We start from the raw sequence: 1234 nt of genomic DNA on the forward strand, positions 1-1234 counted from the left end.
ACTAGCTCTGTAGACCAGGCTGGTCTCGAACTCACAGAGATCCGCCTGCCTCTGCCTCCCGAGTGCTGGGATTAAAGGCGTGTGCCGCCACCACCCGGCTCAAAACAGTCCTTTCTTACGGGAGCTTGGAGGCTTTGCGGTCGGCTGTGTGACTTTCCACGTGGCTCCGAGTCCCATGGAAAGGGAAACTGCTCTCCCTTCCTTCACCTCCTGTTTGCACTGACATCATTTTTGCTTTTTAGATCGACTGGGGTGACTTTGGAGTGGAGGCTGTTTCTGACTCGGGCATCTCTGCTGAGACCCCTGGAATTGACTGGGGCATCTCCCTGGAATCGGAGTCAAAGGTTAGGTCTGTCTCTAAGTGCTCCTGCTTTGGCCATGGAAAAGATCTGTGTATGTGATGGTTCACGGGTCTAAGGCCAGGTGCTTCCTGAGCGGGGCAGAGTCACAAAAGTGGGGTGTCAGTTTAGAACTCTTTTCTCTTGGGGTTTGGGGTGTACGACTGCAAACAGACAATAACCTCACCACACAGGAAGGAGGGCGGCATCATCAAAGCCCACATCACCACACTTGCCCCTGCACAGCGCAGTGGCCCTTGCTCCACTGAGGGTCCAGTCACTGCACTTCCCAGGGGCTTTGTTGTGGCTCCCTGGGCTAGGGAACCAGTTCCAACATTGCTGAGTGTTTGCTCTCCCTCTCCATCCAGGATGCTGGGGGTGATGGGATAGACTGGGGCGATGACACCACTGCTTCAGAGATCACCGTGCTGGAGACAGGAACGGAGGGTGAGTGCCCTGGCCCTGCTGCCCTCGCAGGAGTTCAGGGTCATCCTTGAGCACTGAGTTTGGACAGCCTGAGCTATGTGAGATCCTGTCCCTAAAAATAAAATCATTCTTGAAGATATGAATGGAAGTGGGTACAAAGGGGTGGTAAGGAAAGTCTAGAAACTAAGCTCCTTTCTCTGGTTTGGATTTGTTCTGTCTTGTGTTTGGTTTTTTGAGACAGAGTATCACTGTGTAGCACTGGCTTATCTGCAACTCTCTGTAAACCAGGCTGGCCTCAAACTCAAAGAGATCTGCCTGCTTCTGCCTCCCCGGTGCTAGGATTAAAGACGTGTGCCCCCATGTCCCTCCCACCAACTCCCATCTATGTATGTATGTATGTATGTATGTATTTATTTATTTATTTATTTATTTATTTATTTATTTATTTATTTATTTATTTTGTTTTTCGA

At 50.3% G+C, this 1234-nt stretch overlaps 1 protein-coding gene across 3 annotated transcripts in view; it reads left to right on the forward strand.

Moving 5' to 3' along the window:
* Cdk5rap3 (CDK5 regulatory subunit associated protein 3) overlaps nucleotides 1–1234 on the forward strand; it is a 10008-nt gene that overhangs the window by 5719 nt on the left and 3055 nt on the right. For all 3 annotated transcript variants that reach the window (XM_005368338.2, XM_026789881.1, XM_026789882.1), the window contains 2 exons: nucleotides 243–344; nucleotides 707–785. In XM_005368338.2, the coding sequence (XP_005368395.1) occupies nucleotides 243–344; nucleotides 707–785 (181 nt within the window). The remainder of the gene's footprint in view (nucleotides 1–242; nucleotides 345–706; nucleotides 786–1234) is intronic.

This window comes from Microtus ochrogaster, unplaced genomic scaffold, assembly GCF_000317375.1.
Source record: "Microtus ochrogaster isolate Prairie Vole_2 unplaced genomic scaffold, MicOch1.0 UNK31, whole genome shotgun sequence".
Classification (NCBI taxonomy): Eukaryota; Metazoa; Chordata; class Mammalia; order Rodentia; family Cricetidae; genus Microtus; species Microtus ochrogaster.